Raw genomic sequence first — 20947 nt, forward strand, 5'->3', positions numbered from 1 at the left:
CCCAGCCCTGCACTAAGCCCATCTTCACACTGATACACTGACACCCAGATCTCAATAAACACTGCTTCACTCTGATACATTCAAAACAAGACGTTAACAGATACGTTACACCAGCTTATTGGGTGAGTAAATCAGGAAAAATGTTAGGTTGATGATATACATGCAGGACTAAATGAAGCATGGAATGCATGCCACACGAGTCACTCCAAAAGCTATCCAGAAATGGACAGCAAAATGTTTATGATAGCCTTTAAAGTATTAACTATGCATATACAAAACATACAAGCAAGAAGTAACATTATACTCCACAAATTGCGGACTATATGCATTCTTAAATGTAACTATATTCTTTAATTTATGTCTACAACCTATGGTCCTCCATAAGTTTAGACTAATCAGTGCTATGTGTATGTGTGTGTGTGTGTGGGGGGGGGGGGGTTGTTTATGTCATCATAGTCTGCTTTCAGGTTTGATGTTGCCTCATGCACACCTCTTAGGAGCATTACTAGAAATGAAAATGGCGGCGAATCCTTTACCAAGGGGGTCTGATTTTAATGCAAATGAATTAGAGCCCCCCCCCCCCCCCCAAAAAAAAAAAAAAAAAAAAAAAAAAACCCTAACGACGCTCCTTCATATTACTCATTTGCAGATTTAGAGTGGCGCTGTATATCTCCCGTGCAGTAGGTGGCAGTCGCACGTTTCCAGCCTGTCTCACTTATCACCGGAACTTAGGATGAAGAAGAAGAAAAGTCGCGGCGGGAACCTAGTGTGTGGATGCGGAGTGTCCGCTGCTCTATTGGGACAAGTTTAGTGTTTTATTTTTGGTAAAGCTTTGCGCGGGCTGTCAGTAATTTGAGGTGAATCTGTATTTGCAGGCAGCCGTGGTGGATGAACAGCCCAGCATGGTTCAGATCATTGTTTCGAGGTGTGTATAATACTATGCGATGATGCGTTTTCATAATGGGTTAACTTTTCAGTTAAGAAGTTATAACCATATTAATTTCATTTGCCTGCGACGCGTGTGCAACAGCTTGATCTCTTTCAAAACTGATTGTCAGACGAGGTTCTGGATACTTACGTTTCATGATTTAAATAACTATTTTTCCGCATTTACAAAGATCGTTAAATCAGTACATTTGCGGCTGGATCCATTGTGACATTTTAGGTTTTATACTTTTTGGCGGTAAGGCTTATGACTGTCTCTGAGGTTTTGGTGATTTTGAGTAATGACCCACCATGCTCTCTGACTGGCAGTGTTGGGAACAGCCCTGGAGAATGGCTGCTGGTGGAGCTTCAGGGGGAGATGATGTCCAGGCAGGACGTGGGACTGGCTGGAAACTTGATGGGTGACCTACACTACACCAAAGAGGTACAGGAAATACTAGCTGGAGTAGGGGTTGTCTACCTCTGAATTCTGTCTACGTCTTCCTGGATTTAAATGTGTGTCTCTCTCTTCTTGTGCCTTCAGGGTGTACCTGTACTCATTGTGGGACATCACATCCTGTACGGGAAGCAGGTTAAGCTGGAGAAGCCGTTTGCTGTACTGGTGAAGCAGTCTGGGCTTCCACATGGTGCCGATGTCTCCAGGGAGACCAGTGTGCAGAGCCCTACTGCATACACAGTTTCTGCCCTCATAAAGAAGAAGCTCATCTTCAAGACCCGACCCAAGCCCATAATCACCAATGTTCCCAAGAAAGTGTGAATCCCCGGCCATGTGGTGCCAAACATGGCAGTGGAGCAGGTGCACTGAACACTGCATGCTGATAAGGGACTGTACAGTAGATCATTACATGCAGATTTACACGAGTGTATGCCATGGGATCTGACGTGATTTGGACACTAGGGGGTGCTGTTGTACTAGCTGAGGGCCCCTAGGGGTCCCATGTTAATACCCACATCTCCAGGATGACCTCGCACGATAAGAGGGGTATATTAAGTAGAACCAGTTTGACACACAATTTTGGTATTTCAGTGAATGCACAGCTGTGGTTGGTGAACCTTGCACTTTTGGAATTCTGTAATTTGCACTGTATATTGTAGTTTTTCAATTCAGGATCCTCCAGTGGAAAAACTGCTTTCCACCTATACGGTTTCTTATGCCACAAACTTGGTCATGTTTATTCATCTTAGATTACCGGGAGCCTTTTTTGTGTATGAAGTGTTATACATTCTGATTGGATTGTACGTTAATTTGAATTAGAGCCTTGAACTCGGATCCACTGATAAGGCTTGTAACGTGTAGCTTACGGCTTTCTGTCTGAATGATACACATATAACACCTTAACTGGTATGAAAATCATTCGATCAAGCCAAACTGAATGGGAGAGAGTGTGTGTCGCAGAAGATAGGCAGCGGGTTAGGAAGCCAACGTTCCAGTTCTGCTGGATTTTTAAAGATCTGCTGACCCTGTGAGCGAGCTGGAATTGCCGAGCTAAAGCCGAAAAGTCTGCTGGGGTCTCCGACTTGGGGATTTTTGTCTGCCGTCAGCGGCGGAGTTTATCCACTGAAGACCGAAGGAATTAAACGCGAACCATCTCATCTCGTTGTCATTGGTCTTCGTTTTTTCCGATCGACGTTTTGCTCGCTGCGCTCCCTTCGCAAGAAGCATTTTGTCCAGAGCACTGAACTCTTTATAAAATGTCTAGCTTTATTTCTGTACGCGACGGTGAGTTTCTTTTATTGTCACGATAAACGTGTCTGCAACGCAATATGATGATTTAGATACAGCAATGAGGAAGTGCGAAGCTAAGCGTGGGTACTGGTGTGATCAAATCAGTACGTCTAAATGAAACTGAAAATGGCCGAATATAAACAACTGCAACCCGCGATTGCTGTCAATTGGTACTTTTTTTAAAAAAGAAAAAGGATGTAAGAATTTCCTCCGCATGAATGTATGACAAAACTGGCGTTTCGACCAACGACTGCTGCTTAAGTAATCTTAACATGTTGTAGTATCGGCCATACCTGGCGAAATCACCGTTCTTGTTTATCTAGGCAGAGTGTGACATTAACACATGATTTTTTAAAAAGGGAAAAAAACGCTCGTAACCGTGAGACAATCTTTATTAAAATGTCGAATCAAAAGATGTACGATACACGTTAATGCCTACAAGCTACAAATGAACGTAAGTCACATAAAGTTATGTGATTATCCATTTATTAGTTAAGGAAATATAATAAATTAAAATAACTTACATTCGCACACTGCATGCGAGTAGACACATCATGTCAACATAGCGTTAATGACCTAACACATTATTCATAAACCTCACAGCTGACATTCTGCTTGTTCAAGTGCCCAATAAATAGATACATAAGCAGAATTAAGTAACAAACATATTATCCCCACTTGTTATATATCCACAGCATTACATAATTTAAACAAATTAATTTTAATAATGATATTCACGTAAATTTTATATTTTGTATATACATACTGTATATAGGATACAGACTACAAATGGGAGCCCTCGTTAAAAAAAACATGTGAAACCATGTTATCTTATATAAGACATAGCCTAATAATTATAATTAATGTTATCTGTTAAATAACATTGGTGCATTTTAAAACAAATACAACATGACGTGAGACAAGTCACTACGGGTGTCTTATAAGTGCGGACCATCCCTCGGGATACCGAGTTTAACTTCTTGGTATAACGCAGGTGCAGCCAACCCCGACCTCCAGCGGTACGTACTGCAGTGAGTACTTCTGGGGGTCGGACCGACATGTGGTGATCGTCGCCACCATGACGGTCTGCTTCACCAGCTCGGAGCTGTAGCCGTGGTTCTGCTCACCGTCGATAATGCAGCCTTCGCACAGGCATTCCGCCATCGCGATCCTCGCAGGGTATCTGTTGTCATCCACGTCAATCCTATAGCGGAGCGAATGGAGTAGTTCAGCCACACATCAGCCATCTACCTTGTGATATCAACAGGGCTGTCAATTTTCATCAGCTGCCTGGCTTGAGATTTTCTAATCAAGACAAGTCCGCGTACGCATTTACCTGCAACAGTTTTATTACCTTGTAAATAGTCTGTAAGGTTTACGAGCTACCCGATCACTTTTGATGCGGCTAATTTCGGGTTTATAATGGAATCATATTAACTTGCCCTAAAATTTCTCGCGCGATCGTGAGAATCTGAAAGCATGATTATCACGTCAGATGCGTGAGGGTTGGCAGCCCGGTATCGAGCTTCCTGGAGAACGCGGTGCGAAAATAATACCGATGATAAGGACATGAGACAAGAACCCATCTGACGGATAGCTTTGATTACCTTACCTGTACTTCCACGGGGACAGAGCCCGATTCTTTAAGTCTAATGACGAGGGCTTTAGCTTAAAGTTTTCACAGGTGTGCGTCTCATGGTCTCTTTTCTGCACGCCGTCGGGAACGTGGATCTTGAAGCCCGACCGAAGCAGGTGTTTCCTGAGGAATGGCTTTCCGTGCATCTCAAGCTCGGCTTTATTGAAACAACCTTTGCGGCTACCTTTTGAAGAAAACGTAAGGCCAAGACACAATGCCACGCAGAACAGCACCTGTAGAAATAAAATTCATATATCAACATGTGGAATTACCGGGTCACAAATGAAAACAATTAATTCAACCAAATGATGAATTTCAAAAGGACAAAAGTCAAATTTAACGCCAACTTACCCTCATTATTTTGTACAACATTTTAAAGTAAGGCAGCTTAACCGTGGACATCCGTCAAAGAAGGTTATCTCCTTCTTGTGCCATATTGTGTGCAATTTATAGGGATCCTTTTTGTCCCGGGGAAATCCGCCTTGGCATGAGGAAACGCTAAACGGTACCGCAAGGCGGCTCCTACCTGAAAAAAATCCACGTCTCAATCAGTCCTGCCCCCAATGTTAACTTTCTTTTTTTTTTTTTTTTTACACAAACCCATCATTTACCCCCTTATTTAAAATAAGATTCCTTGTATATATTTGAAAAGGTATTGCTTTGTAAAATGTACTATATGCCAATTACATATATATTGTTATATCATACAGATAAATTATAAAATATGTAAATATATATATATATATAGGTCTATGTATGTATGTGTTTATCAGAACAAATATGATGTATACAAAATAAGTTTCACGAGAGTATAGTTTAGTATTGTTTTAATTTCGAACTATGTAGGAAACTCATGAGAGATGTTGAGAACTTTGATATCGTGGGTTTTGTGAATTCCTCAGTAAAGCAAATTCAGGATATTGCACATCTGTCATTGACGATTAACATCGTTTGTCTGATTCTTTATTAATTTGTTCTTTATTATAAATAAATTCAATTAGTCTAAACGGGTTCTCTTTCACGTGTTTCAACTGTTCACTGTACCAAATGGAAACAACTTCATCTGAGTTTCTATCTATCTATCTATCTATCTATCTATCTATCTATCTATCTATCTATCTATCTATCTATCTATCTATCTATCTATCTATCCTCATTATAACATTATATAACATAATATTCTGCCTAACGCTTCACAAGCAGGTCGCCAGATGATGGAGGCGTTTTCCTGGCTCCACCCCTTTCAGTTTGCCTGTCATAAAGGTGCGTTTCTAAGGTGATGGAAAGCCCGTCATGCAGCAAATTCCCAGAGGCCATTGACACCAGAGCCAGCTACAAAAGGCATCACAGCATAACGTCCTCTGTCTGCGTGTCTGTACCAGAGCATCTCCCCATCCCATACCGGTCTGAAACACTTGATCTCTCTCACTGGTCAGGTGGTGCGACCCTGGAAAGTTCTCTGAAAGCCAGGATTTTTCCAGTGTTAATAAACATCTGAAAAGTATATTGACTCCTACCAACAGAGTGAGAGAGTCACTACACAACATTGTGTAACTGAGTATTTTACCAGACAACAATGAACTAGTATCAAGTGATTCCTGTATTGTCTGGTATTGCTGATGTTTTTATCCCCTTCTCCATCTATTCAGTCTATGTCCAGGGAGAATAAAACAGCGCACAACAGTTCCTGTTGCTTGTGGGGTGATTCTTACCGACAGACAAAGAATTATCCATAAATCCAGGAAGTAAACGTACTTGCTTTGTTGCATAAAGCAAAGAAGAAAAATTCAGTACGCTGGGAGCTACCTGTCACATGATAAGAACGGTTTTGTTTTATAATAGTTTGTTTATTATAACTCCCCCGGCGTTCTAATTTGCCAAATTCGATATCTTGACTTGTGCCAAAACAACCCCATCCGTGACTCGCTAATGGCTCCGAAGGATTTGTCCCTCGTTCTATTGTTAAAGGGCCAACTTCCGTTTTGCGTTGATGTTCTTTTTTAACAGCAGAGTTTTCTTCCTTGCTGACGTCCCAAGCAGGGCAAATTCACAATACTGCAATGCCTTTTCGTTTTTGTTACAACAATATAACCACCACGTTTTAAATGATTAAGTCCTGAATTAGCACATGGGGGACACAGTATTAGGGTTTAACTGTAAGAAGTAGTGTTTTGTATTCTAAGTTTAACCCTAATTCTAAGTTTATACGTAATTTAACAGGCAATCAGTTTGGGGATGTGAAGTGAGAAAAATGTAAAAAAAAATCAGTGCTGAAAAATGTGGGACACATTCACGCACGCATACAGCAAGAGGACAGTGATGGCCAGTGATAATGCAACCACTGGTGTGAGCTGGTCACATATAGTAAATATTACCAAGCTGGTGCTTTTGTCACAAGCTCTAAGAACAGCTGTCGTTCAAGTTATCCATCCATCCATTTTCCAAACCGCTTATCCTACTGGGTCGCAGGGGGGTCCGGAGCCTATCCGGGAAGCAATGGGCACAAGGCAGGGAACAACCCTGGACAGGGGGCCAGCCCATCGCAGGGCACACTCACACACCATTCACTCACACATGCACACCTATGGGCTATTTAGCGACTCCAATCAGCCTCAGCATGTTTTTGGACTGTGGGGGGAAACCGGAGTACCCGGAGGAAACCTCACGACGACTTGGGGAGAACATGCAAACTCCACACACATGTGACCCAGGTGGAGACTCGAACCCGGGTCCCAGAGGTGTGAGGCAACAGTGCTAACCACTGCACGACATCCAAGTTATAGATTACTTAAAATCTCACTCTTTACTTTTTCAAGGGTCGTTGCTAAGAGCCCCTCAGCATTGTGTAGTATACAATTCCAGGGTGGAGCATCATCCCTTGATAAAATCGGATTACCAATCTGATAATATTTAACCCACGATCCAAGGATTAAACTAAATATTTACCTGAGAAAATGGGTATTTTATATCTATTCTTCATAATAAGGTTGATTTTTTTTCCCCCTCTAAGATAGTCATCAGGGGCAGTAGGCTATCCTATGCTTTATCCCAAAGGCTGGGCAAAAATTAGCTTTCTCACTCTGCCTTGGGAAAAATGGAACAGTTAGTAGATCAGTAGATCAGGGGGACAGGGATTCCTTGGTGGACTTTGCCAAGAGGGGGTCAGAAACAAATTTTGAGGGGGGGGTCAAACACAAAAATCAAAGTGTGAGAGTGGAGATCAAGACAAGAAAAGCAGTAGAAATCTCTCGCATTCAAAATCACTACTTTCTTCCTCTGTGTCATTTGCCGTTTCAGTTTGAGCCTCTAGACGAGGCGATTCTGGCATTAGGGATGGATCCGTAATGGATGCTCTTTCCCTGTAGCTAACGTCTAGCTAGAAAAACGCAAACCCGCGGAGAAGTGTCAGTCAGGGTTAAAGGTGACAAGTGATGTCTTTGTCCTTTTAGAATAAATTTTGGTAGATGCTTTGTTTAGAAATGAAATATATGTAGTAGACAAAGCATAATGTCATTTACAGTTTTTATGGACATTTTACAAAAAAAAACAGAAACCAACTTTTTGGGGGCGCTGCGGGGATGCTAGGAGGGGGTGTATTGTAGGAGGAGCCAGAGCAACCCCCCCCCCCAGCTGCTGCCCAGCATCACTCCTAGCCTGGATGCATCTTGTCTTCCTTCAAGCGCCCACATGGATAAACAGTAAGGAAGCAGTCAGTCGTCAACAAACTTGAGAATGGAGCTGGAGCTGAATGTGACCTGGGTGTTACTACAGGGGGCTCAGCGCTGGGCCCGCGGTAGCTGACGGCTCGATATGTCAGCTAGGCCCAAGATCCACGCGGGTTATGGAGAAACGGAACCTGGCCAGGTGAGCTGAAGAATCCCTTGCGATTAACGGTACATGATCAGCATCCCTGTGGAACGTCCAGATGACTATATGTAATTGGATTTACATAAAACAGTGATCAGGATGATGTAAAAATGAAAAGTCAGGAATAGTACAAAGTGTGTAAAGTGGCATTTTAGTTATTGGAAGCCTTCCTTTGATATATGGACAATCCGAGGGTAGATAGCTAATTCTCACCAATTCGGTGCTGGACTTCAGGCTGCAGGAATGCCTCCCTGACCATGGTTAGGTTTAATCTTCAATCATTCTGTCCTCCTGCAGCTTAACCTTTGTCCTGTGTTGACTTTCTGTTCCTACCTCTTCTGTTAGACGGGTCGGTGCCGACCCGTGTCTTAAATCAGCCATAAAATACCCTCAAAACTATTATTTATCATCCAATTTGTTTCTTACCTCTTGGTTACCTTGTTATGCTTCCTCATCCATGAAAAGATTGGTTTTAATACTTTTGGTGCGGCTTTCCAGACCTTCCTTTTGACAGCATACCTCTCGTTTTCAATAAAAAATACCGGTAAAATAAACCTCAAGAGAATTATATAAATAAACTGAATTGGTCTTATCTTGCTTTAAATGTGTGGATATGCTTTGCCTTGATTTTGTTTTAATTCATTTTGTTTAAACAGAGGTTCCTGACAAAATCTATAAGCCTTGATGCAGTACACAAATTTATGTGGTGCTTTTATGCATTTTAAACTTAAAAATTGGTCGGTGCCAACCCCAGGACCCCAGGAAGGAGAACACACCCATCAGTGCACAGGGCTGCGCTGTCCTCTTCGGTGTAACCCTCAAACCAGGCGATGATGCTCCCAGTCAGGATGGTGCACGTGCAGAATGCCTGTACAATCCTGGGAGCCAGTCTGAACCATCTTAGCTTCCCGAGGAAGAGGCAGTGCTGACATGCCTTTTTAACAAGCATACCGGCGCACACTGTCCAAGTCAGGTCCCCCATCATGGGGATACCTAATGATCTGGAAGTGAACATCCTCCCCAGGCCCCCTATTGATTTTGAGGGGACTGCTGTTTGACCCTTTGCTTAGGCTGTGCCTATGATCATAAAGTCTCCAGTTTGAATCCCAGAGCTGGCACCGCCGTTGGGACCCTTGATTAAGTCTGTAACCCCTAGTTGCTCCAGGGTCACTGGATGGTGGCTGACCCTGCACCATGACCCCCTAAGCTCGTTCTCACCTATCTGTGGGTGTTGTGATGAACACGATGGTATAGGCAAAGTACAATTTCCTCATGGGAAGTGATAAAGTATGTCTATTGTAAGGCTTCACATATTTCCTCCCAATATTCACAATCAACTCTTCCGTCTGGCTCTATCTTTATCTTTATCTTTTTAGGTTGCTTTTCTGGTTCCAGAATGCCAGGCCCTCCGCCTCCTTCTGCTAGGCCAGTACGTCACCGTTGACAATTTGACTGTCTCATCGGCAAACTTGACAATGGGGTTGGAGTGTGGGAATACAGCCGGCAGCTGAGAACACAAGCTTGCGAAGTTCCTGTGTTGAGTGGGGGGCTTGATGAAATGTGGCTGCCCACTTGGACGACCCGGGGTCTACGTAACCAGAACCGGAGCCGGAGCCAAAGTTACACAACGTGCCGATCTTACTGACAAGCTTGATAGAAATTACTGTATTAAATGCAGAGCTATAATCAATAAACAAGGACTGCACACAGTTTCCCTTCCTGTCATCCACGTGCTCAATGGCAGTGTGCAGGATAAGAGATATTACGTCAAATTTTATTCCATTACGCAGAAATAATGATAACGCTCTCCGATGATGGGATACTAATAGCGAACAGCAAACAGGATTGACTTTACCATTAATCAAACTGTGGTCATAAAGGGTAGAAAACAATCCCCTGGAGTCGTAAGGCCTGTATTAAGGCAAATAAAATCTGCCTATTTACAGGCCAAACTGGAGACGAATTTCCACAACAGGGTTAAGAACATCGTGGGTTTATGACCATAAATATACCCATGGCTTTAATTAGTGACTAGAATTAGTGAGCATCTGTCATGTCGCCTATCGTCACCTCGGGCATCAATATTACTGCTAATGCCGCAACAATCTCTAAATGGCCAGGATGACGATGTTTCTATTGTGTGTTTCTATTGTCTGCTTAATATGCAGGAAGTCAGTTTAAATCTTACACTGCCTATCCAAAAAAGTAATCGTTCGCATTTGAATAAACAAATGACTGAATCATTACTACAGCTCAGCAACATTATGCAGCAATAAAATAAAACAGAGTCATCAAGAAATGAAGGTTAACTTTGAAGGAGGCTGGGCTGTGCTCTGGCATGGTGTGATTTGGACGCAAGGAGGCGGAGCTGGGCTCAGTCTAAATTTAAACCCAGTATATATACAGTACTGTGCAAAACTCTTAGGCAGCCAAAAGATCTTCATGCCTGTCAAAGTTTTAGCTTAGCCATTTAGCCTCTCCTAAAATCAGCCCAGTATTTACAGGAACCATCCAATACACACATGTATCTTTGGACACGACCTCAAGCACACCTCATATAGATAATCAACATCACCTTGACTGTTTTAATGAATTAGATGAATTAATTGAGCCGGTGATGAAATTTAATAAACGCGTGGAATGGCTGAGGTGCCCCTGAGGAGAGGTTTGGGAACTGAAGCTAACTAGATCAGTAACTTTCTGGAGAACAGAAGATTTTTTTTTGTTCGTTTTTATTGTTTTATTGTTGCTTGTTAAATTAGGCTTTTTTTGTTCTGAGCAAAACTGCACTTATTATCCAAATAAACAGCTTTAAACATATCTTTTGACTGCCTAAGACTATTACACAGTGCTGTACATGAAAATAAATGGCAGCCTTTTTAATGTGGGCACGTTAGGAAATGCAAGGGGGCAACAGAACGGGGAAGGAATGAATGTGTCCAACACCCGATTTAACCCCAAGCTGGGACAGGTGAAGAAGAACAGAAATAAAAAGAAAAGTCTACAGAGAGAACCTAAATGCCTTGTGTTCAGTCAACCTGTGGATGCGTATTACTTATTAACTATTAACTTAGCAGAGGAGAGGTTCTATGTAGGATGCAAGCACACAGACAAGCAGGAAGTGTGATCAAAGTCAGTAGCTCCGGCTCAGAGAGGAAGTCCAGCTTCGGCTCATCCCGACAGTCTTCATTATGCTCGCCTCTCAAACAAGCTGCACAGCTGTAGCTAAGTGACACCTCAGAGTATATCAACAACAAATGAGAAGATGATTCACTTCCTCTTTTTGGGTAAATGAACACAATGTGTGGGGCTTTACTGAATAAACAACAGACAGCTGGTGTTTCCTTGGTTTGCAAGTGTTTTAGAACAATAACATTGGTGGCATGTGGGGAAGTCTGGCCTCGCCGCCGAGTATGTGGGTAGGGAAAGGCGCGGTCGGATTGGGGGGAGGGCAGCCCTTTTTTCGAGGTAAGGAACTGAGATCATCGAATTACAGAGAGCATGTAACATGAATTGCTCAGCCGTGATGCAAGGCAAACAAGCCAGGTGCATTTACATGGATATTTTTAGCAATGAAATCTGATCTCTCTTTACACAAGTCAAGTTCCTCTTTGCTTAAAAAAAGGAAGCAGGGCTGAATAGGAAGGAACGGTGAGCAGTTCTTGGTGTGTGGGTGACAATCCCCCGCCGCATGTAGCACTGCGCTGCAGCTTTTCATCACTGCTCTTATGACTGTCCCCAAACCCAGACTTCTGGAACGGACTTTCCTACCAAATAGGCAAATAAGGGTTTTCTGAATTACAACACAGAACACCCAGGAGGGGGCAGGAGGTGTTGGTGTGTGTGTGTGGGGGGGGTGATAGTGTGTGTATGACCCTCTGAGAGTGAGACATCACTTTTTGAGTCATTCCTGTCTGTGATGGCACATATACATACCCGGATACACAGCATTGTCATTTCCTCACTCTCACACTCACGAGAATCAGTGCGTGTCACACACATCCGATAGTTCCGGAACAATGTGTTGGAATGTTGGCGACACTCTATGCATGATGCAAACCTTGCCCACACACACAGCCCTTGATAACAAATAACAGTCACTGGCTACACACACAGTCACTTATGGGGTCGTGTTCTTTAACGTGGAGTTCGTCTGCATGGCAAAGGTAGGGCGGAGGATAGCCTACACAGTCAGAGGCACCCCCAGAGATTTGGGGCTCCATGAAAGCATATCATATTGGGCCCCCAAACCAATCCAATTATGTTCCAAATATTTTAGGGGCCTCGTGCATCCAAACCCGCCTCCCCTTACAGTACCGCAGTACAGAATCATACCTGCATAATGAATCAGAAATATGTACTTTATCTCCATATGCTTGTTTTGGGCTGAATCAATCTCTCCTTTTCTGTAACATGAGAAGACAGGGCCAGAAGCTGCTTGTGAACCTGGATTACATCCAGGCTGTTCTGCCTGTGCTTATTCCCTAGTCTGATGTCATTCAAAGATATGACTTGTTCAACAGGGACTTGAACCTCCAGGAAAAAATCCTCAATTTCATAACTGATGCCCAGTAACAATGGGATCATACTGCATCCATACCACAAGGGAAAACACTTTAGTTAAATATAATTTTAGGAAATTTCACGGAGAGACGGGGCAGAGGAGTCAGTCATCTCTGTTATTGTACACATACATATTCGATCACAGAGACGCAGATTTACACATATGCATGCGTGTGTGCATACAGGTATTTGCCTGCTGTAGGAGTCACATCCGGTTGATGATGCAGATTTTGGTTGTAGTTAGAGAAATGATAGAGGAAATAGGTGGAGTCAAGGCATGGGTGTGGATTTAGGAGCAGGTCTTACAGGACCATAAACGGCTTTCGAGTCTTCAGATATCTGTGAACTGGTTCTGCCAGTCTTACCAAGATGTGTAATAAAAGTTTATAAACACCCCTACCGTGCTGGTAAAATCATAATCCTCATTGCATAGCTGAACTGCTGCCCTCACTGTCTTACTCATTTCCCTGACGTATTTGGGCCAAATTACCAAGATACCACAACATGGAAGTCAGAATCTCTGAAAAACAGCGCTAAATTACCTGCAAAGATGTGGACAAACTTACAGACGCACTTATATTCAGAAACACACACGCAAATTAATTTCATACACGCATGCAGGCACATATTTATATGAACATGAACACAGGCACCGACACGCCCACAAGCAGAAACGTGGAGATACACGCAGACTGTGTGAAAGTACAATGTCGTTTGCTCGGTTGACTGAACCCATCTCTCTGCCAACCAATCATCACAGTTTACAGGCAAAAATCACTTCCTTTCATTAATCCCTGAGAACCAGACTGGAATTCCCAAACTGCACAACTGTGTGCTTTCCTGCCGGTTGTGTGATTCCATGATGCCTTTATCTCCCACACACGCCAAGCCCATTCAAACACACACACACAAAGTTTACTTTAATCGTGCGAGACTTTGAACGTTTACATTTCACAGTTCACATCCTATCCCAGCTGTCCAGGCGGAAACATGTGGCCAACCAGTTATTTCACACACACTTACTTTGCCAGTTCCTTCATCACCTTTTTCATGTTCATACCTATCAAGAATTTCCCTTCCTTCCAGGTTCAATATTGTTTTGAGGAACTATGTGGTGAAATCAATGCATCTTTGACCTTCCGTACATTCTCTTAGGCAACTGGTGCATTCCTGAACCCAAGCACAAAAACATCGATACTCACAGATACAAAAACATGTCTGAGGGCACAGAGTTACATATCAAGGTTGTATCTCCTCATCGTAGGTCCAGTTTACTCTTGGTTTTAAAATGCGTCTTAGGGGATCGGATCACAAACGGACAGTCGAGACACATCGTTGTTTACGTCTGTGTTTGTCATGAGTCTCTAAGGCGTCCAGCTGACCACTTATGTTGGCATTTTGTTGCTGCCTACGTCACTCCTGCTAGCTGGCCCCACCAGACTTATTGTGACATCTTTACTAAAGACACATCGGGATGCATTAGCATTTATAGTACAAAACTTTTGCGGTCAAATGCATCCCAAAGCACTTTAGTGCTTTGGGTGATCGCATCACGATGCGTTTTGCCGGTTCTTTACCCTAACATTGATCTTTGTATAAATACCAAGTGTAAATTGGGCCATAATCACACTGTAATCATAGCCCTGCGATCCCATTATAATGACACTACAATCTGGCAACCGCTAATTCAGGTCCAGAGAGTGAAGGTCCAGACCGGGATTTTGTTTCAACCAACCAGTTGATCATAAAGAATCACAGTCACAGAGTATTCAAGTGGTTGGCTGAAACAAAATTCTGGTCTAGACCTTTACTCTCTGGACCTGAGCTATGCAACTCTGACCATACCAGCATAATCACACCGTAATCACAGCTCTGTGATCTCTTCATAACCTCACTTTGATCACAGCTCTATAATCCTGATGTAATCACACCATAATGACCGCTGTATGATCCTGTCATAATCATGCTTCAATCACAGCTGTGTATTCCCATCGAAATAATAAACTTTCATAGCAGTGTGTTCTATACATGCAAAGATACAGGCACACGCACACAACTGTATCTCACAGCCTTATGTATAAAGCCATGCTTTCAAAAATAACCTTTAGAACACAGATGTGATAAGAATCACCCACAGCCTTAAGTAGACTGCCATGCGCTCAAATACACTAAAATCCGGGTAATATGGAACCGATGGAGGATTGTGCTGGAATAGTGGTCATTCAAGTCTTAGGGATGATAGTTCTGCATCACTGTTCTCTGTAACCCTGTTCTCTCAATGAGTGCATCTGGAAATTTCCTTGGATACAGTTAAATAGCAACAACAGTGGCGCAACAGCCCCCCCTGCTGCCAATACTCCGTTACAAAGAAACCTTTGGAAAGTTTTACAAAAGTTTAGAAAGAAAAATCTGTTGAACAATGATTAAAAAAAAAAAAACATGCCGTTTTTAGCTAAAATTGTGTTCAACATTGCGCAGTTTGCACAGGTTAGCAAACTGCCTTATTTCTATCACATGTGAGTTGCGTTGTTGGACTGAATTCTAGCTACGAGTTTGAGATTCGGGACCCACGCATTTACATCTATGTAACAGTGTTTTTTTTTTTACCTTGTAAATAGTCCGTATTTACACATACGTGGGCACACTTTTTTTAATACAGCTAATTTTAGGTTTATCATGGAATAATATCAATTTGCAGTAAGATTTCTTCCGTGAGTGTGAGAGTCTAATAGCGTCACGCCAGATATGTGAGAGTTGGGAACCTTGCTGTGCGTCTCTTCTTCTTCTCGTCTTCTTATCGCTGGTGAAACAGCCCCAGATCGATGTCATGCAAAAATTCTTATGAATCTTTCATAATCATGTTGGTCACTTTTTCAGGAGATATGAAGTGAAATAACACCCCTCAAGGCAACAGGATAACCAGCAGGAATGCATCTTGCACTTCAGCTCATGACTTCGGGAAGGCTGGATGTTCACTGCTACATGCCCTCAGCACGCTGCCAGCGGTTAAACGGCAATCAAGAGCCTCTGCTGCTGAGCGATCCGTAGCTCGGCTCAGTTAACGTCAGTCATGCACAGCCGGTGGGAGGAGCTTGGCGATGCAAACAGCACAGAGGGGTGGGAAAAGCTGCACGAGGGTGACAGTGGAGCGCTACCTCCCAGCTTCAGAAATAGGATGCAAGGCAGAGAATAACCCAGGATGGGACGCAAACCCCTCACAGAGTACGCTCATGCACCATTCATACCCATTCACACAAGACTAGCAATTTGGTAATTTGTTAGCATAATTTTGCTAACATTGATTTCTTTGACTGCCTAGAGCTCGCAGTTCAGTATATACAGTTGGGAGCGAAGCTTGGAGTTCAAGCACAGAGTCAGGCTGTTTTTCTGACATTTTCCGTGGAGCCGATCAAGGGCCTCACTCAAGGGCCCAACCAAGATGTGACCATTGTGTCAAGGCGAGGGCTCAAACCAGTAACGCTCTGATTACAGGCTCACTGAACTACACACCAAGGTATGGTTAGTACTGGTGGAATGGGGGTACGGCCATGTTAGTCAGGATTCCCTTCAAAAGTTGAAGGCTGAACTAGAACCTGTGCCAGTACCTGTAATACCTGCAGACGTGGGAGTTGAAGGTGATTCTGCTTTCTAGGGGTGCTGCCCCCTGCTGGAACATAGCTGTGTCAGCTGAGGAACTGGGTTATTTTTAAACAAGGTAGAACAAAATCTGCACAAGGTTCCACTATATCATCCGTCGCATCTACGACCAGTAATCTCCTGCTTTGTCAGCTATAATGACTTCTGGTTTGTGGTACTAGAGCACATGATCATTATCTGGCTCTTCTCCATTGGTACTGCGTCGCCAGTGCACTGTTTTGGGGCAGCAGTGAAAATTCTTCCCGTAGTGGAACTTATCGGAACTACTGATATCCGCAGGGGAACCAGCAAGCAGACTTATCCGAGGTTCACATCGAGCTAAAGCGAAAAATTAAAAGCGGAACAAGAAGTGAGAGTCACAAAGGGCAAACTGACCACCATGAGTGTGCAAGTAACTCAGGAATTTTCAGATATAATTCCACCTATAATATTGCACAATTGAGTGACAATTTAAAATAAAAAAAGATTAGGGGCAGCATGTGGGGCAGAGGGCTAAGACGGTGTGTTCATAATCAGCAGGTTATGAGTTCAAATCCAACCTCAGCATGTCTGTGGTTCTCTGAGCAAAGCCCTTAACCCCCAGCTCCCTGGGTGCTGCTACGGGTGGCAGCCCTTCATGGACAACATACTCTACAAAGAGCAAGTTGAGGGAGGTGTGAAGATGATTTCCCAACGGAGATCAATAAATCATTATTATCAAAATATAATTGATGTCCCAACATGCAAATTTTAGTTTCACTGGAAACGTACATGATGCCCACAGGCAAATCAGCATAACTTCACTAGAAACATACCCAAAGAAGCTGAGAAACAAATATGAAAGCTCTGATGAAGGAGATGGATGTGGGAAGGCTGCAGCCCTCATCGTATGTGATGACCTCCACGAAACAAACAAAAAGGATCTTGAGGTTTCGTGAGACTATGTCCTGGATAGGGTTGTAAAAATTCCATCAAAATCTATTATTGCCCGTCATTTTAATTTTAATTTTTAAATGATAATAAGAAATATTGGGAACACTTTACTTGACAGGGCACAAATACTGGGTAATAACTCAGTTACTACTGAAGCACAAATCATGAACAAATACAGTCTACGTGAGATAATAGATGCTTCATGATTCGATAATGATGAACAAACATGAGATCAGTATTTCACTAGTGTTATTCATGACTTCCTTCAGTAGTTGCCAAAGGTTTACAGAAATAACACACAGTAACAAATATAGTAACTGCTAGTGATAAAACATGCATCACAATTCATTAATGATGAATTAACATGAGGTCAGTATGTAACTAACACTTTTAGTTTATGGTTAATTACCACATAAGAAATAGTATATAATATTTGTGCCCTATGACGTAAAGTGTCACGGAAATATTTAATAGCATTTAATTTTTGTTCATTCTAACAAGCTTATGATTATGCATTTATGAGGGCATGGAGAAAAAAGTTTAAGAGACAACGACTATGAGGTCTCTTTTCATGTCAATAGCACACAAAGCAGTTGAATGATTTTATTTTCTCAACAGTGACAGCAGACCATAACTTGCAGTGCCAGTGGCCCTGAAATCAGAAGTGATGAAGTGCTTTGAGAGGCTCATTAAAACTGTTCCACTCACCCTTTCTCCCTTGACTCACTGCAGTTTGGCTCCCGGAAAAACAGGTCCGTCGAAGATGCCATCGCTCAGGTCCTGCACACCTAATTGACCTACCTGTACATGGGGTGTGGAAATCATATGAGACTGCAGGTCAGTGACTGTACTTCAGCCTCCAATACCATAACTCCCCCCCAAACACCCTCTCAGTAAAATTCCAGGGCCAGAGTCTTAGCACCTCTCTGTGTAAATGGATACAGAACTTGCTGATGGCGAGACCACAGACAGTAAGAGTGGGTGATGTGTTCTCGAACAGACTCACACTCAACACAGGGCCCCCAGGGATGTGTACTCAGTCCTCTTCTCTACTCCTTTTACACCTTCGACTGTGTGGCGAGACTGAAGTCCAACTCCATGGAGAAATTTGCTGATGACAAAGCGATGGTGGACTTGATCTCCGAAAATGATGCGAGGGCTTACCTGAGTGAGCTGGAAAGCCTAGCGACGTGGTAATAGGTGAATCACCTCTTCCTGAACGTGGACAACACCAAGGAAATGGTGATAGATTTTAGGAGTTGAAATTCCAATTTCTGATACTAGGAATTCAATTGTAACTATCCATCCATCCATCCATCCATTTTCCAAACCGCTTATCCTATTGGGCCGCGGGGGGTCCGGAGCCTATCCCGGAATCAATGGGCACGAGGCAGGGAACAACCCAGGATGGGGGGCCAGCCCATCGCAGGGCACACTCACACACCATTCACTCACACATGCACACCTACGGGCAATTCAGCAACCCCAATTAGCCTCAGCATGTTTTTGGACCGTGGGGGGAAACCGGAGTACCCGGAGGAAACCCCACGACGACACGGGGAGAACATGCAAACTCCGCACACATGTGACCCAGGCGGAGACTCGAACCCGGGTCCCAGAGGTGTGAGGCGACAGTGCTAACCACTGCACCACCATGCCGCCCCTTCAATTGTAACTAGATAAATAAAACTGAATTACAATTAGTTACGACTGAATTCCTGAAATCAGAAATTGAATTTTCAACTAGTTATAATAATCTTTCTGATAACGATTAAAGGCATTTCAACTAAAACTAAATTCTTGATGTCAGAAATTTCAATTTTAACTAGTTAAAACTGAATTATAACTAGCTGCAATTGGACTCTTGACACCAGAAAATGGAATATTAGCTAGTTCAAGTTCCAACTGTCATTGAAATGAATGAGAAAAACATTTTGAATCTCACTAGCTGAAATAGAAACTCCATATCACGAAATGTCATTTTAACTAATTAAAACTGAATTTATGATATCAAAAATATGCATTTTAACCAAAGTTGAATTTCTGATACCAGAAATACACATCATACCCACCCACCACTGGATTTCTGATATCAAGAATTTGCATTCTAACTAGTTAGAACTGAATTTATGACATCCTCTAGAAATGAATTAAAGCTCAAACGACTTGCCATAGTCTTCGTTCTCTGTGCATGTGGCAACCCAGCTGGAAGGGGCCAGAGAGCAGCGTTGAGAGTCTGAAGCCAAATATTTACACGTTTCATTCATTATTATTTTCATTCATTCATTATTAACTGTGGTGAGCAGATTGATCTTCGATTTTTTACCCAGAACACACCAGCGATATTAGACAAATGTATATCAGTTATCGATCAAACTTTCCGATGCAGAGGTGGGCAAATAGGAGGTACAAATTCATGCCATCTGCTCAATTTTTGCTCCACTACTTCTCTTTTCCCAGCACTGCTCTGTAACTTCCAAGTGTCAATCAGCTACATTATTGCTGTGTCCCATTAGAACTCGGAAATTCTGAGCTCCTAGGTGAACATTTCAACTGGAATGCCCCCTCAAGTCGGAATCCCTTCTTGGAAAGTTGAAGGAATCCACCCAGCCCCAACCTCAGAATTCAAGATGGCTGTGTCCTTTGTCAACAGACGTTGTAGCTGTAGATTTATACTTTTTACTAGCACTTACGTCTTATTTGTGTCTTGTTAAATCAGTCTTACGCACATTACTGTCCAACCGCTGTCTGTGGACGTGTTGCTATGGTGTTTTTATGCTCAAAATACCTAATAATGCATTGTTATCAACTGATATCGCTAACAATGAACCAGGCAACAACTGGGGCCCATTTCATTTAGCGGGATTTCTTGCTTAGATGGATAACTTGTCAGATTTAAGGTAGTCTGGTCTAAAAGTGAATGAAGACAAAGGCCATTTAAATTGGGGTACCTTAAATCTGAAAAAATACCCAGCTAAGCAAGAAATCCTGCTTTTTGAAGCAGGTCCCTGATATTGCTAAATAGCTTTCCAACTTGTTGTACTAGAATGTGGTTAACTCAGGAGTGATGTCATTTCCCGCTCCGACTTCTGAGGTGAACGGAATGCAGCATATCTATCATGCCACAAGGTCATGCACAAAAAGATCAAAGACAAGACTAAACAATAGCTAATTAATATGCACACTCACCACCAAATGGACAGGACTGTGAATTACTTAAGGATACAGCAGACAGCATTTTTTAAGCTCCCTCGTGACATTTTACATGAAAATCATAGCAACAGTAGCTGAAGCCAAAATAATGGACGGCTTTTAGATATTTCCATCATTATTAAAAATATTTTGTCAATGACGGAAAATATCTGGTTAATGTGACTTCTGATTGACAAGTACTTAAAACAAGCAACTGTTCACACAATTCATCGATGCCAAGCACCAAATCAGAACAGTGTACACCGTCTATCAGCAGTGAAACTGAGGCTGATCTGCCTGACCTGATTTTTTCTTGCTCCTCATCCAACAATTGCAGATAGTTAGATCTTTAAAACAGATAGACAGCACATGTTCTGCCTTATTTTTAACTTATGTTTAACTTATTGGTACCCCCCCCCCCAGGATCTAGTGCGCAATGAGATTCTGCA

General features: G+C 42.6%; 2 protein-coding genes across 2 annotated transcripts; one reads left to right on the forward strand and one right to left on the reverse strand.

Moving 5' to 3' along the window:
- The first annotated feature begins 717 nt into the window (after positions 1-717).
- chtf8 (CTF8, chromosome transmission fidelity factor 8 homolog (S. cerevisiae)) lies at positions 718-2538 on the forward strand. Its single transcript, XM_048969503.1, has 3 exons — positions 718-925; positions 1255-1369; positions 1469-2538. Exons 1-3 carry the CDS (start codon positions 903-905, stop codon positions 1700-1702), a joined length of 372 nt encoding a protein of 123 aa, XP_048825460.1. The 5' UTR covers positions 718-902; the 3' UTR covers positions 1703-2538.
- Positions 2539-3140: 602 nt separating this feature from the next.
- Positions 3141-4788, reverse strand: LOC125704156 (interleukin-17C-like). Its single transcript, XM_048969502.1, has 3 exons — positions 4659-4788; positions 4284-4540; positions 3141-3875 (listed from the first exon to the last, which is right to left on the reverse strand). Exons 1-3 carry the CDS (start codon positions 4707-4709, stop codon positions 3644-3646), a joined length of 540 nt encoding a protein of 179 aa, XP_048825459.1. The 5' UTR covers positions 4710-4788; the 3' UTR covers positions 3141-3643.
- Between the last annotated feature and the right edge of the window lie 16159 nt (positions 4789-20947).

The sequence above is a fragment of the Brienomyrus brachyistius genome, chromosome 11 (assembly GCF_023856365.1).
Source record: "Brienomyrus brachyistius isolate T26 chromosome 11, BBRACH_0.4, whole genome shotgun sequence".
NCBI lineage: Eukaryota > Metazoa > Chordata > Actinopteri > Osteoglossiformes > Mormyridae > Brienomyrus > Brienomyrus brachyistius.